The sequence below is a fragment of the Telmatherina bonti genome, assembly GCF_933228915.1.
Source record: "Telmatherina bonti genome assembly, chromosome: 14".
NCBI lineage: Eukaryota > Metazoa > Chordata > Actinopteri > Atheriniformes > Telmatherinidae > Telmatherina > Telmatherina bonti.
The window spans coordinates 25282059-25294264 of NC_136612.1; the positions used below are offsets into that span (position 1 = coordinate 25282059).

The window sequence follows — 12206 nt, forward strand, 5'->3', positions numbered from 1 at the left end:
CTGCAGGCGCTGGGCAAGCTTTTTCCTGTTGTGAATAGGAAAAAGAAGAAAATTACAAAAAAAAAAAAGTAATTAGTCAGAAGGAAAAAACTAAAATAAAAGCAATTTAGAGAAAACAAACAAACTAGTGACTCACTTGGCCTCCTCTAGCTCCTCAGTGCGCTGAATAGCATCAGTCTCATATTTGCTTCTCCACTGAGCCACCTCACTGTTGGCCTTGGACATTCCCCTCTGCAGCTCAGCCTTGGCCTCCTGCTCCTCCTCAAACTGCTCTCTGATTAGATCACAGTCATGGCGAGCTGACTGAACAGCGTGGGCCAGGGCGTTCTTGGCCTATAAGTCAGTAAAATAATAAAAAATAAATGAATAAATAAAAGGCAATAGGTTTTTCATTCTTCTTGCAATTTAAATGCAAAATACAACATATTTTCTTTGATTACCTAGTATTCTCATGGACAAAAAATAAATATTTTGTGTGTATTATATATTAATGTTTTTTTTTTCTTTTGCTTTAGTCAACTACCTTATGAATTTAGCAGATGCTAATTAATTTACATGGAAACGACAATAGTCTTATAACTAGTGAAAACATACATGTACTTATGATAAGAATGCATTTATGAGAAACTGATACCTTCACTTCCTCCTCAATGTGTCTCTTAAGCTCCTCAATTTGCTGAGTGTAAGCCTGTTTGCCTCTGGTCAGCTGGGAAATGAGAGCCTCCTTCTCCTCAAGCTGGCGGGAGAACTCACCTTAAACATTAGGGAAAACTATTTAAATGTGTTTTTAAAAAAGTTTTACATTAAAAAAAAAAGTTGATTTGAAACTCATGTAGCGACTAAACCTAATTATTGAGATTTTTTTTTTCACCATACAGCCCCAAAAGTATCAAAGGTGTGAACATTAAATCTAATGGGAAAGTGTGTCTGAACATTTCACTGGTACTGCACATACGCAGTTATAACACAGCATTTTAAAATCTAAAATGTGACCTCTGATATTCATGTTCTATAAAAACAATCATGTAAATATAACAAAATAAACATGCATATTCCATATTTTGATATACTCACCGTTCTCTGTTTGCAGTCTTGCCCTCTGTGCACTCATATCATTAAGCTGACGAACATTTTCATCATTTTTTGATTTGATTTCACTTAACTGGTCTTCAAGGGTACGACACATTTTTTCCAGATTGGCCTGTAATTGTCATTGACAATATTTCAATGTAGCAATAATGAAAATAAATTACATTTTTATTCTTATATGTACATTCACTTGGTTTAGGATAGATCTGTGTATGTTTGCTTTGTTTCTAAAAGAATTTGCTCACCTTAGCTTTGGCAACAGCCTCCATGTTGCTGGAGAGATCATCAATCTCCATCTTGTACTCGCTCTTCTCCTTCTCCAGCTTCTGTTTGACTCGCTGGAGGTTGTCAATCTGCTCTCCCAGCTCTGCAACACTGTCGGCCTGCTTCTTGCGGAGAGCTGCTGCAGTAGCTTCATGCTGCAGAGTGGATTCTTCAAGGTCTCTGCGCAGCTTCTGGAACTCGGCCTCACGCTTCTTGTTCATCTCAATCTGAGCGGCTGTTGCTCCACCAGCTTCCTCAAGCCTCTCGCTGATCTCCTCAAGTTCCCTGGAGAGATCAGCTCTCTGCTTCTCTACCTTAGCCCGAGCAGCCCTCTCAGCCTCGATCTCCTCTTCCAGCTCCTCAATGCGAGCCTGAATGAAAGTTTATGTAAATCATGGCAGACAGGGTTTCTAATATACTAATATTTTGACATGTTTTCTGTGAATTATATTTACTTTGAATGCATTTTATTTCTTTTACCTGGAGCTCCTTGATCTTCTTCTGAAGCTGAGCACCAAGAGACTGTTCATCCTCAATCTTGCTGAGGAGCTGGCTGATTTCAAAGTCCTTCCTAATTGTAGAAATAAAAGTAATGCTTTGTTATTGTTTGGAAATTCAGAAACATTTTCAGTGACTGAACTGTACAACATACTTCTTGATCTTTTCATCAGATTGCTGCTTGTCATTCTCCAGATCCATGATGGACTCCTGGGCCAGTTTCAGATCTCCTTCAAGCTTCCTCTTGGCTCTCTCAAGGTCCATACGGAGCTTCTTCTCTTGCTCCAATGAGCCCTCAAGCTATGAAAGTATACTTGGAATGAAGTAACAATATCTGCAATGGCTATTTTAATGATGGTAAAGCAGATATTTTCTTACATCGTCCACTTGCTGTTCCAGCTTTGTCTTGGCCTTGGTCAGAGTGTTGACTTTGTCTTCCTCTGCCTGGAGATCATCCAGTGTTTGCTGATGAGCCTCTTGGAGGGCTTTCTTCTCTTTGGTTAACTTGGCAATGGACTCATCTTGAGATGCCATCTCCTCTGTCAGGTTTTTCACCTGAAAATTGGGAAAAAGCAAATTACTTTGATGGATGTTTGTTTAGTTTGAATTATTTCAATTTGATAAAAATCCCAGAATGAGGTCAATTAAATTGAACCTTGTTTTCAGTGGCATGTTTCTCCTTCTCCACTTTGGCCAAGGTGAGCTCCAGGTCATCAATGTCTTTCTTCAGCTCAGAGCATTCATCCTCCAGCTTCCTCTTCTTAGCAGTCAGCTCAGCATTGATTTCCTCTTCATCCTCCAGTCTCTCAGTTGTCTCTTTGAGTTTGGCCTCGAGCTGGATTTTGCTTTTGATGAGTCCCTCACACCTTTCCTCAGCATCTGAGAGATTCTCAGTTTCCTGTAATTTGAATGTTTAGTATTGTCAGCTTGTTAAAACATGTATTCACACAGTGTATCTAGTGTGTGAGACTGCAAAACTGGAACCCATTTTCATTGTTTGTGTTACTTACCGCTGCTACTTGGAGTTGCAGGTCATTCTTCTCCTGCAGAAGGGAAACCATCTTTTCCTCCAGTTCCTTCTTCTTGGCCAGAGCAGTAGCCAGGTCATTTTGCATCTTCCCATAGTTCTCCTTCATCTGAGCCAACTCCTTCTCCGTCTCAGCGCTCTTCAGAAGAGGCTTGATCTTGAAGTACAGATGCATCCATGGCCAGTTCTTCACATTCATGAATGAACGAACATTGTACTGGATGGTGAAGATAGCATCTCTACAAATAAGAGGTTTTAATTATAGTGTGTACTGCAATTGTATTATACAATCCAATATAAGTGATTACTTAAAAGTCTTTACTTAAACATTCAACCTCCTATATTTGTTTGATTTTGGTTTTTTGTACATTAATCCCACCTCCTCTCCATCATCTTCACAAACTCCTTCCTCATGAGGAAACCTCTGCAGAGAGCCTGAGTCATGGTCACCAGCTCAGCCAGTTTCTCATCTCTCATCTCCTCAAGGGTACCCAGCAAACCAGCTTTGAAGAACACCTAATTTGTCAAGTAAAAAGAAACCTCATTACAACATCAGTTTCTGTCATTAAACATATGTTTAACCACTGCTTGACATTATCCTGCTTAAAAGTACCTTTGTGTGTCCAAACTTGTACTGAGTGTGGTCCACATCAATGGAGCCCAGCAGCTTCTCAGAAGCTTTCTTGTTGTCGATAAACTGTCCCTCAGGGATGACACTGGCATTCAATACTTTGTATCTGTAAGGGATGATCATGATGTTTTAATTCTTTTTCTCTTCTTGACATCTGAAAAAGATCTTATTAAACTCTGCTGTCACCTCTGCTTGAAGTCACCGTAGAGGATTCTGCTGGGGAAGCCCTTTCTGCAGATTCTGATGCCCTCCAGCACACCGTTACACCTCAGCTGATGGATGACCAAGAAGTTCTCCATAAGACCTTTACATTGTGCAAAACAAATCAAATTTGAGCATTTTTGTAGTTTTTTTGTTTTGTTTTACTGTTTTTAAGTTGTTGCTTTGCTTTATTTGCACAATTAAAAAAAAAAAACCATACTAGACCTGGGGTCTTTGATTCATTGGGAATCAAGCAACGGACAAAGTGAGGATGAGTGCTCCTCAAGTTGGTCATCAACTTGCCCAAGTTCTCCTGTGGATCAGCAATATTATAGATCAGCCATTATTGTAAAAATGTTCCTATTAATGATCAGAAAAACAAAACAAACAAACAAAAAACATACAAACCCTAAAAAGAGCAGACACAGTTTGGAAGGAACCACCCTTTTTCTTTCCACCTTTCTTTCCACCACCACCTGCCTCTGTTTTTAGAAAACAGCGAATTACTTTGACTGAATTAGAATACACTGTTATTTTATTTGGAAAATATTTAAGAAAATTAGGCTCGTGATTCAATTTGTTTTTCAGAACATTACATTTCATTATTGGAACAGGAATGATTGATTGATTAATTGGGGTTTTAAAATGATGTCATCAGTTGTCTAGTGTTAAAGAATTTTACAGGTTTACATGAAAACACTTAATTTCATTATATTATTAAACGCCTACCATCAGCTGAAGCATGGGATGCATACAGGTATGACAGCAGTTTGTTTGAGGACTTCTGGTAGAGCTGAACAACTGAGTCGTTCAGTGGATCCTTGTTCTTGTCCAGCCAGCCACTGATATTGTAGTCCACTGTGCCGGCATAGTGAACCAGGGAGAAGTGAGCCTCAGCTTTTCCCTTTGCAGGCTTTGGCTTCTCAAAGGCCTTGGTTTTGCCAAGATGCTGATCGTGCAGCTTGTTCTTAAAAGAAGTGTCTGTAGCCTTGGGAAACATGCACTCCTCTTCAAGGATGGAGAAGATGCCCATTGGCTAAGAAGACATTATGTTTATGATATATCATGGAAGAAATTACATAAAGAAGCATAAACACAAGCATCTTGAAATCTTTTCTGCAAGAGCAGCTTCCATACCTTCTCAATAAGCTCAATGCAGGCAGCCAAGTCCATACCAAAGTCAATGAACTCCCATTCAATGCCTTCCTTCTTGTATTCCTCTTGCTCCAGGACAAACATGTGGTGGTTGAAGAACTGTTGCAGTTTCTCATTCGTGAAGTTAATGCAGAGCTGCTCCAAGCTGTTGAACTGTAAATTCATAGAGTAAGTTCATTCTTCCTGCAACAGTGTTGATCTTTAAAAGAGCTCAATATATGTTTCAGCTCACATCAAAGATCTCAAATCCAGCAATATCCAACACTCCAATGAAGAATGATCTTGGCTGCTTTGTGTCCAACATCTCATTGATACGGACGACCATCCACAAGAACATTTTCTCATAGACAGACTTGCAGAGAGCCATGACAGCATTGTTGACCTAGAAGAAAAGGTTTTTGGTATTACCACAATGTTCCTGAACAAATCTGCATCTTTCAGTGTCTCAACATTTTTCAGTGTTTCTTTATTTACCTGTGGGACGGTCTGACCTTTGGTGACCATCTCATTCCCGACCTTGACCCTTGGGTAGCACAGAGCTTTCAGCATGTCAGCAGAGTTCAGGCCCAAGAGGTAGGCGATTTTATCAGCCTCTGATAGAAATAATACAAAAAGTAACAGGATCAAACAACCAACTTCAACAGAATGGAGTAAAATCAAAAAGTACGTCATATTTTCTATAGAATACTTCTTCCTGGTCAACTCTTTGCATAAATTAAACACATCTGTTTTTCTCTTTCAGGTAACTGTGGTAATTTAATTTTGACCACCGTGATGGACTGCCGACCGGTCCAGGTTGTAAACTGCCTCTCGCCTGATGAATGCTGGGATGGGCACCAGCTTCCTCGCAACCCTTAATAGGACTAAGCACTATAGACATTGAATGAACAAACAATTTGGACCAAGAATTAAATAGTATAGTATTTTAGCATAGTCATGATGACATTACAGATTCATGCCACAGGTTGACACTCTCAAAATATAAACTACTTTAAAACCACATTGTTTAAGCTATTATAACACTGCTAAGTATCGAGGATGCACCCTACCTCTGAGGTAACTCTATTCTCTTCTCCTCCCTATCCTGATATGATAAGATGTGATGTAAAATGATTAAACAATGTATTTATAAAGTTTAATCACCCTCAGTGCCGTCAGGTTCAGCCTGCTCCTCACGCTGTTTCTGCTTGAATTTCATGTTGCCGTGATGTATCACAGCACCAGTCAGCTTGTAAATGGCTATTTTCTCCTCAGCAGTAAATCCCAAGATGTCAATAGCGGTCTGCCATGTGAACACAGAATTTCCTTTGTTAAATTAGGTTCTTTTATCATTTTGGCAATGTACAATAGATCTCTATCATCTTACATCTGTTGCAATGAACTCTTCAACATCATTGATGCTCTTCACAGTGATTTCACCCTGACTGATCATTGGATAGTCATATGGGTTGGTGGTGATCAGAAGGGCCTCTACAAGAGAGGAAATGCATCAGAGTCCATACACCATGGTGTATATAAATACGCATTAATGGTTGAACATACCCAAGAGCTCAGGCTTGTGGCCTGTCATCAGCTGATAGAAGATATGGTAGCTCCTCTCAGCAGACAACTGGAAGGTGACACGAGACTTCTCTAGCAGATCTAAGAATGTCCATTTGATGGAAATATGTTAAAAATGATGTGAAACACTAGTTAAAACACAGCAAAAGAAAAACAATTAAAAAACTTACATGTTTCAATATCAGCTGAGGCTAGTTTGCCAGTAGAGCCAAAGTGGATTCTGATGAATTTACCCTAAACATGTACCACAAAATGTGAGATGGAGTCTAGGTAGCAGTATTTATAGGATTGCCATTAAGATCAGATGAATCGTATCTCACAAAACGAGAGGAGTTGTCATTCCTCACAGTCTTGGCGTTACCATACGCCTCCAACAGAGGGTTGGCGGCAATGATTTGATCTTCCAGTGAACCCTACAGAAAGATATTTTAAAGCATTGTAGAAACAGCATCAGCAATCAGCTGTGGTGAACAGTCGGTCCAACAGTCAGTTGGCAGTCAATCCAACCTGAATTTTTCCTGAAGATGCTTCTGCCTTCTTGGCTCCAGCCACTGCAACTGTTGCAAAGTACTGGATGACACGTTTGGTGTTGACAGTCTTCCCTGCACCGGATTCTCCACTATGAGGTTAAAGAATACATTTTATTTTGCAAAACAGTGTTCAGATTTGTAAAATATCTGTCTTAATCTGTAGTGTTACACTCACGTAATGAGGATAGACTGGTTTTCACGATCTAAAATATGAGAAAAACATTTGTTCAATAAAATTATTTTCTACTTTACCTTTCTCATCCCTATCATAAACTTTGGAATATCTCCATCGTACCTGTGAGCATGAACTGGTAGGCATTGTCAGAGATGGAGAAGATGTGGGGCGGAGCCTCAATCCTCTTCTTGCCTCTGTATGCCACAACAACCTGAGAATCATACACTGGAAGCCACTTGTAGGGGTTCACAACGACGCAGAACAGGCCAGAGTAGGTCTGAAATAAAAAACAGAGAAATGCTGTCAAATCTGACATGTTGGATTTACAGATACAGAGTGGTAGTATAGGAATGAAACTTACGTAAATCATCCATGATGCAAAACGCTCTTTGAGGTTATACAACACAGCAGGCTCATTGAGGTGGGTCATCATGGCCATGTCCTCAATTTTGTCAAATTTCGGTGGATTCATTGGACAAATGTCATCCTCTTTCACAGTGACAGTCTGAACAAAAAAAGATTTGATTATTTTTTATGCAACTGTGTGAGAAAAAACCCCCACAGTGTACTTTTGCTGAGGATGTTGGAAAAGTTGCCTTCAAACAACTGTCCGCTTACCTTTGCTCCTACGAGAGTCTCAGCTGTGGCTTTGCCACCCTCTTTTTTGATGAGTTTAGCCTTCACATACATTTCATCAGTATCAGTCACAAAGTAGGCTGTTTTAGCATCAAAAGGAGCAGTCTGGGCCTCAATCCTCTCCTTCTCTGGCTTCCGGAGGTAAATGGCCGCTGGGCCAAAGACCTCCATCTCGGCGTCTGAGCTCATGATGGTGGTTTAAGTTGCTAAAAAACCAACGAAGAACATAAGCAACTATTAATGTATTAAAGGTGCATGTTTTATACGTACACCTTTGGTGCATGTATAAAATTATATCTTATTTTTCATTTTTTAAACTTTTATTAATACCGCCTACAATAATCTGTATACCTGCTTTGCTTTTGGCAGCTTATTGAATAGTCAGGTCTGTATGTTTGATCCTGCAGATGAACTGTGAAGCATAAATACATTATATACAGTGAAATTCCCAGAAGATAACAAATAAATCTGAAGTAACACAGCAGAATTATGCCAACATTTTTGCTAGCATGCAACTATTTCACAATATTAACATGCTGAAGTTCTTCCACTAACCTGAGATGAAAGCCTTCCAGTTATTGTCAGAGTCTTAACTGGCCTCTTTTATAGAGGGAGGACTGTCTCCTCAGTAGGTGTGCCCTGCTCAATTTGGTCATGTATTCTTGTCATGTTGTCACTAATCCTGTGACATTGACATTTGCAGTGATTATTGCTTTGTAATCACATTTGTAGCATGGGTTTTTTATTTTTGTTTTTCTCCTTGTACCTGAACGGAATAGCCAGTGTTTAGTTTTGATAAAAATATTTAGAAATGAAATTATTAACTGGAAACAACTATTACCTTAATGCATTCAAACGTGTATTTTAAATGATTTTTAATTATACTAAACAAAACTTCCATTATGCAGCTGTTAATCTTTTGTCATTCAATACACTTTATGCAACAATTTATATCATAAAAAAAAATGCCATTCACTTTTTAGATATTTATTCATTTGAACATCTAATGCACTTTTGATCTTGATTAGTATTTGGTCATAAAATAAATAATTTTAAAATGCAGATATTTCAATTTTATTTACATGATTATCTTAACTGTTTTTATTCTTTATTCTACCTTGTATTACTACGTTTTGACCGTTTTTGAGGGAAGCTCAATGTCAGTGGTGCTGGTTTTGAGGTCACATGTTCTTCATACACAAGACACATACAAGTATAGTTGTATCTTAAGACAAATAGTTATTTATATATTTGTTAATTTATATGTTTTTGTAGAAGTAATATATGTGTTTATGTACTTGTTTCTTTTAATAAGTGGTTTCTATTACTGAATCATAAAACATTTTTTGGACATGTAATAAGCCCTAGTTCACCTTAAAATATGTTTATATTTATATTATATTGTTTCATTAGCAGACATGTTTGCCACTTACTTGTTTTGACACAGACACCAATTTTCATAATCCACTTTGGTGAAAAACATATTGCTTATTGTAATATTGCATTACCCAGGCTGGGGCTTTGGAGGAGCCTGTAAATGTCACTGGTTTACAGTTGCAGGACAGGCACATATCTCAGCTGTCTGAAATAAAATTGAGGCTGAGTACCATTCCGTGAAAGCTGAAGGGGGATTACATATCATCTTGGAATGGGGTGGATGAACAGTTGCTATCTAGTTTGGGATAAGACCCAAAATAAGTCCTGTGTCCGAAGACAAGATGTTGGAGATGCCAGAACTGTAACTACACCAGAAATAAATACTGCATCCAAGATTTGAATGATCACAAATGCAATCAATAACTGATAAAGTGAAACAATTAGAAATTTCATCATTTACTCAGATGTATTTTTAAAATGTACTTAACAAGTGAAGTCCTTTGTTGTAAGGACAAAAGCCTCTTTGTTCAAAGAAGATGACCTTGAGGAATGTCACCTGTGTGCTCTCAGTAGCTCGGTGGGCTATTTTGTAAATGTGTTGCACACTAACTATTCAAGAAAGGTCAAAAGTCCAGTTTTTTTAAGTCAACCTGAATAGCATGTGTCCAATATTCAATTTCAGTATGTTGGGTTAAATTTTTTGTTGTCTTTAGACCAGCTTTTTGAGTGAAGCCTCAGTGTGTTGAAATACATAATGCTGCACAAGACAGACAAGGACATTATTTGAATATAACATATTGTTTCGTCTTTTTCAGCCAGTCTTTAGATGTTCTAAAGCTAAATGTTTGCTACAACTGGTATACATTGGTATACTCTGCTTCCTTGTAAAAACAGTGATCTTTGTGCCTCCTCTCATGTATCAAAGTGGAACAGCTGTTTCAGATTGTCTTAGCTTCCTCTTGCATCGAGGTTGTTGCTTAAAATAAAAAAAGATGGATCTATTATATTGTGCATTATAATGACAGATGACAGTGATACAGTTTTTGATGTTGATAAAAATTGACTTATAGTTTGTGTTATTATGTTTTCAATGTTGCAGAAAGATTCTGATTTCTTCCTATAAATTATTATTTATTATTGTTTTTTTGGACATTTTGTGATGCAAAATTTCATGATACATTTCATCTATATTTTTTGTTTTTCATTATTTTTCTGCATTCATTCAGATAAATATATGCAATATTTGCAGTATGCATACCAGCGTATCAGGATTTGATTTACATTTTCATTTGTTAGCAAACGTTTACAGTTTAACATTTGTCATTTCAAATGACATGACTTCTGTTTTATTTATTAGAAAATGATGATCTTTCTTTTTTTTCTCTTTATTTTAGGAAGATGAATTGCCACAAGTGCGAACAGATGGTTCTGAATAACCTTCTCCTTTAATGGTCTGCAGACGTTTATAGCCGAACCATGCACCCCGCCCTTTAACCAAGTAAAAACATACCAAGCATGGCTGAGGAGGAGCCTCAGAAGCTTTAAAAGCTTTGCTTTCTCCAGAACTGGGTACTAACACAGAGAGAACTAAAGGTCCCGTGTTTAACTTTTTGTTGTTTGTCTTCATCTTTTTTGTTTCATGAGGTGTAGAGTTTTGATTTAAGCTTCTTTGTTGGTCTTATCCGTCATGACAGCACAAAAATAAAGTGTTAATTTTGTTAAGATCCCTTGTGTTTGGTATAAATTGATGGTGCTAAAAGTATAACACTTTATTAGCTATGCAACGGAAGGAAATAATGCTTGCTGTCTTAACGGTCAAATATGTCATTTCAGCATGTAAAATAAGTCTGTCAGCGATTGAAAACATGCAGACAGCTGTGTTGACAGGAAGGCCAATTGTTTAAATCTGTCACATGATATGTCTTTATTTCTCAACAAAGGAAACTGCCTTTGTATCATGTTACTTAAATGTTACCCCCTGCAGCTGTCTATTTGCACAATGCCCAAACCAATACCTAAATATATAGCAGTTCACAGATGAGTAGCCTGTTAGTGCACAGTGTTCATATGTACATATAGGATCAGTTCACAAATCCAGCAACACCTGTGCTTTATGTGGGGCCATAAACAAAAGAACATGTGTAAATGCTGTAAATTTATTCTTCCTGACTGTTAAAACCTCCTTTATAAATAGCCCATAGCTGTAGTCATGTCCTTGACATTGTGATTTTTTTCCATTGTAGTTGTAATCCTATCTTCATCATATAAATACTGAATGAATGTCAACATTTTATATTTGTGCAACGAAAGAATAAACTATTTAAGAATCTCTACATTTTAAATTTTAGTCTATTTATTTAAATGGTCCTAAACCTGGATCTCCTGCAAGTAAATATTTGTTAAATAAAAGGAAGAGGCTCCAAAGTGCTGTCAAGAAAATATTTAATATATACATATCGCAACAGATTTTTCATATTTTATGAACTCTGTTGGATGATCCATCAGATGTTTTCTTCTACTCAGCAGCATCAGACTGAAATAAATAAAAGAAGAATTATTATTGTTTCTTGGTAAATTAAAATACTGGAATCAGTTTGCACTTGAATTACTACAACTAGCCCACATGACCTTTGTTGTGAGCCTGCTTTCTTTTCAAATGAACCAGTCAACACTGTGTTTACAAATGAACTTTGTTGGCAACAAGGAGTAGTCATAAATTGATAGTGTTATTAGGTCTCAATAGGTTTTACTGACTGTCACATTGCTGAACTCTCTGAGCATTGAGCTCTTGAGCCAACAAGTAGCCACAAGAGAGGGCTTGGATTCTTGTGATGGTTATTTGCTTGTAATGAGCCAATTGTCATGCCACAACAGTGAGTGTCTCACTATTTCAAGTGTTACTGTCTCACTTTGGAGTCCTCACATAATGCAAAACACCAGCTTGTCAGGGGTAGTTAGATTTGGAGGATTTATAGACTGATTTTAATAGTGACAGTTGCAATAAATTGTTTACTATTGTTATTATGAATTTTAAAATCCTCTTGCAAAGTTTCTTGACAAAGG

The 12206-nt window shown here is 37.6% G+C and overlaps 1 protein-coding gene across 1 annotated transcript in view; it reads right to left on the reverse strand.

Annotated features, from left to right (window-relative positions):
• LOC306764986 (myosin heavy chain, fast skeletal muscle-like) overlaps positions 1 to 8188 on the reverse strand; it is a 12814-nt gene extending 4626 nt beyond the window's left edge. Inside the window, exons 1-30 of the mRNA XM_079252297.1 lie at positions 8118 to 8188; positions 7749 to 7972; positions 7492 to 7635; positions 7251 to 7407; positions 7131 to 7158; positions 6933 to 7044; positions 6746 to 6838; positions 6596 to 6659; positions 6408 to 6506; positions 6232 to 6335; positions 6009 to 6147; positions 5340 to 5458; positions 5098 to 5247; positions 4848 to 5018; positions 4440 to 4746; positions 4119 to 4192; positions 3936 to 4023; positions 3696 to 3813; positions 3492 to 3615; positions 3258 to 3394; positions 2862 to 3117; positions 2507 to 2749; positions 2230 to 2406; positions 2006 to 2151; positions 1834 to 1924; positions 1335 to 1724; positions 1075 to 1201; positions 635 to 753; positions 137 to 333; positions 1 to 25 (exon numbers count right to left, since the gene is read on the reverse strand). The exon at positions 1 to 25 is cut by the window's left edge and continues 159 nt beyond it. Coding sequence (XP_079108423.1) covers positions 1 to 25; positions 137 to 333; positions 635 to 753; positions 1075 to 1201; positions 1335 to 1724; positions 1834 to 1924; positions 2006 to 2151; positions 2230 to 2406; positions 2507 to 2749; positions 2862 to 3117; positions 3258 to 3394; positions 3492 to 3615; positions 3696 to 3813; positions 3936 to 4023; positions 4119 to 4192; positions 4440 to 4746; positions 4848 to 5018; positions 5098 to 5247; positions 5340 to 5458; positions 6009 to 6147; positions 6232 to 6335; positions 6408 to 6506; positions 6596 to 6659; positions 6746 to 6838; positions 6933 to 7044; positions 7131 to 7158; positions 7251 to 7407; positions 7492 to 7635; positions 7749 to 7955 — 4206 coding nt within the window. The 5' untranslated portion in view covers positions 7956 to 7972; positions 8118 to 8188. The remainder of the gene's footprint in view (positions 26 to 136; positions 334 to 634; positions 754 to 1074; positions 1202 to 1334; positions 1725 to 1833; positions 1925 to 2005; positions 2152 to 2229; positions 2407 to 2506; positions 2750 to 2861; positions 3118 to 3257; positions 3395 to 3491; positions 3616 to 3695; positions 3814 to 3935; positions 4024 to 4118; positions 4193 to 4439; positions 4747 to 4847; positions 5019 to 5097; positions 5248 to 5339; positions 5459 to 6008; positions 6148 to 6231; positions 6336 to 6407; positions 6507 to 6595; positions 6660 to 6745; positions 6839 to 6932; positions 7045 to 7130; positions 7159 to 7250; positions 7408 to 7491; positions 7636 to 7748; positions 7973 to 8117) is intronic.
• Positions 8189 to 12206: the final 4018 nt, after the last annotated feature.